Source organism: Mandrillus leucophaeus, unplaced genomic scaffold (genome assembly GCF_000951045.1).
Source record: "Mandrillus leucophaeus isolate KB7577 unplaced genomic scaffold, Mleu.le_1.0 Scaffold440, whole genome shotgun sequence".
NCBI lineage: Eukaryota > Metazoa > Chordata > Mammalia > Primates > Cercopithecidae > Mandrillus > Mandrillus leucophaeus.
Genome location: NW_012104699.1, coordinates 850002 through 851055, shown reverse-complemented (window position 1 = coordinate 851055; position 1054 = coordinate 850002). Strand labels below are relative to the sequence as shown.

General features: G+C 52.8%; 1 protein-coding gene across 2 annotated transcripts in view; it reads right to left on the bottom strand.

Annotated features, from left to right (window-relative positions):
• The window catches only part of ZNF823 (zinc finger protein 823), a 23524-nt gene extending 23313 nt beyond the window's left edge, over positions 1–211 (bottom strand). For both annotated transcript variants that reach the window (XM_011994040.1, XM_011994041.1), the window contains exon 1: positions 12–211. In XM_011994040.1, the coding sequence (XP_011849430.1) occupies positions 12–14 (3 nt within the window). In that variant the 5' untranslated portion in view covers positions 15–211. The remainder of the gene's footprint in view (positions 1–11) is intronic.
• Positions 212–1054: the final 843 nt, after the last annotated feature.

Sequence of the window (1054 nt, the reverse complement as noted above, 5' to 3'; positions counted from 1 at the left end):
TGCACACTCACCATTTCCCGGCTTCTTGGTGTCCGGGTGTCCTCCCTATAAGCCAGCGTCCAGTGTGGGTCCCGGCGAGACAGACGCTGATACAGACCTTCCAGGGCGTCTCTCTCTCAGCGACAGACCCAGGACTCAGAGCGCAGGGGCGTGGAGAAGACTCCGCGGGCTCTTTGAACGTCGCACCCTCCTCCCTGCAGCGTGCCTGATTGACAGTTCTCACACCCCCTGCCCCCTCGGCCCTGATTGGATAGTGCTCCAGATCCCGCCCCTTGGTGACTGATTGACAGAAGAAGCGATCTCGCAGTGCTGAGTGGAGCCGGATGAACAGGTTCCAGACACTGCCCTTGGCAAGGCGGGCTTCCTCCCAACGCAGTGACCTGACCCCTCCCGAAGTGACGTTTGCATTTTAGAATTTCCTGATTGTACTCAGTGGATTCTTCCTGCTTTTTTCTCCTGGACAGGGACTCACAAGTGTGTGCAGGGAATTCGAGGCTGCCTGTCCAGTGGGGCCATTCCCGGACCTCGGAGCAGGAGGGGATCCCAGGGCACACAGGCCACCCTGCAGCAGGAGGGAGGGCCTGATGTCCTCCAGGGATCAGGAATTTGGGATGAGGCTGTTGGCGACGTGGTCAAGCCGTTCCCTCACCTTATCTCACAATCTACTCATTTGCAGCCCAGAAGATAAAAACACGACAACAAAATAAAATTGTTAAGTATGTGGAAAAACTGGAATTATATGGCAGCAATATTTTCTAAAGAATCAAAAGAGAAGAAAAGCAAAAACTTGAACTAGCTCAGAGAAGCAGCCTATTGCACCAACTGTTCACAAGCAGACCCCCCTTTCAGGAGGTCAAACGTATCCCCAAGCTGGGAAGCCAGACAATGATTCCTAAGACGGAGCCCCGGGGTGGATCAGAAGCTGGTGTTGGTGGGAGGGACAATTAAGAATTTAACTCTGAGATCTCAAAATACCTGTCCCCTCTGGACAGCGTGGAAATTCTCCCTCCTTATGCCATTAAATGTTCATAAATTAAACGCTTCAATCAAAAGC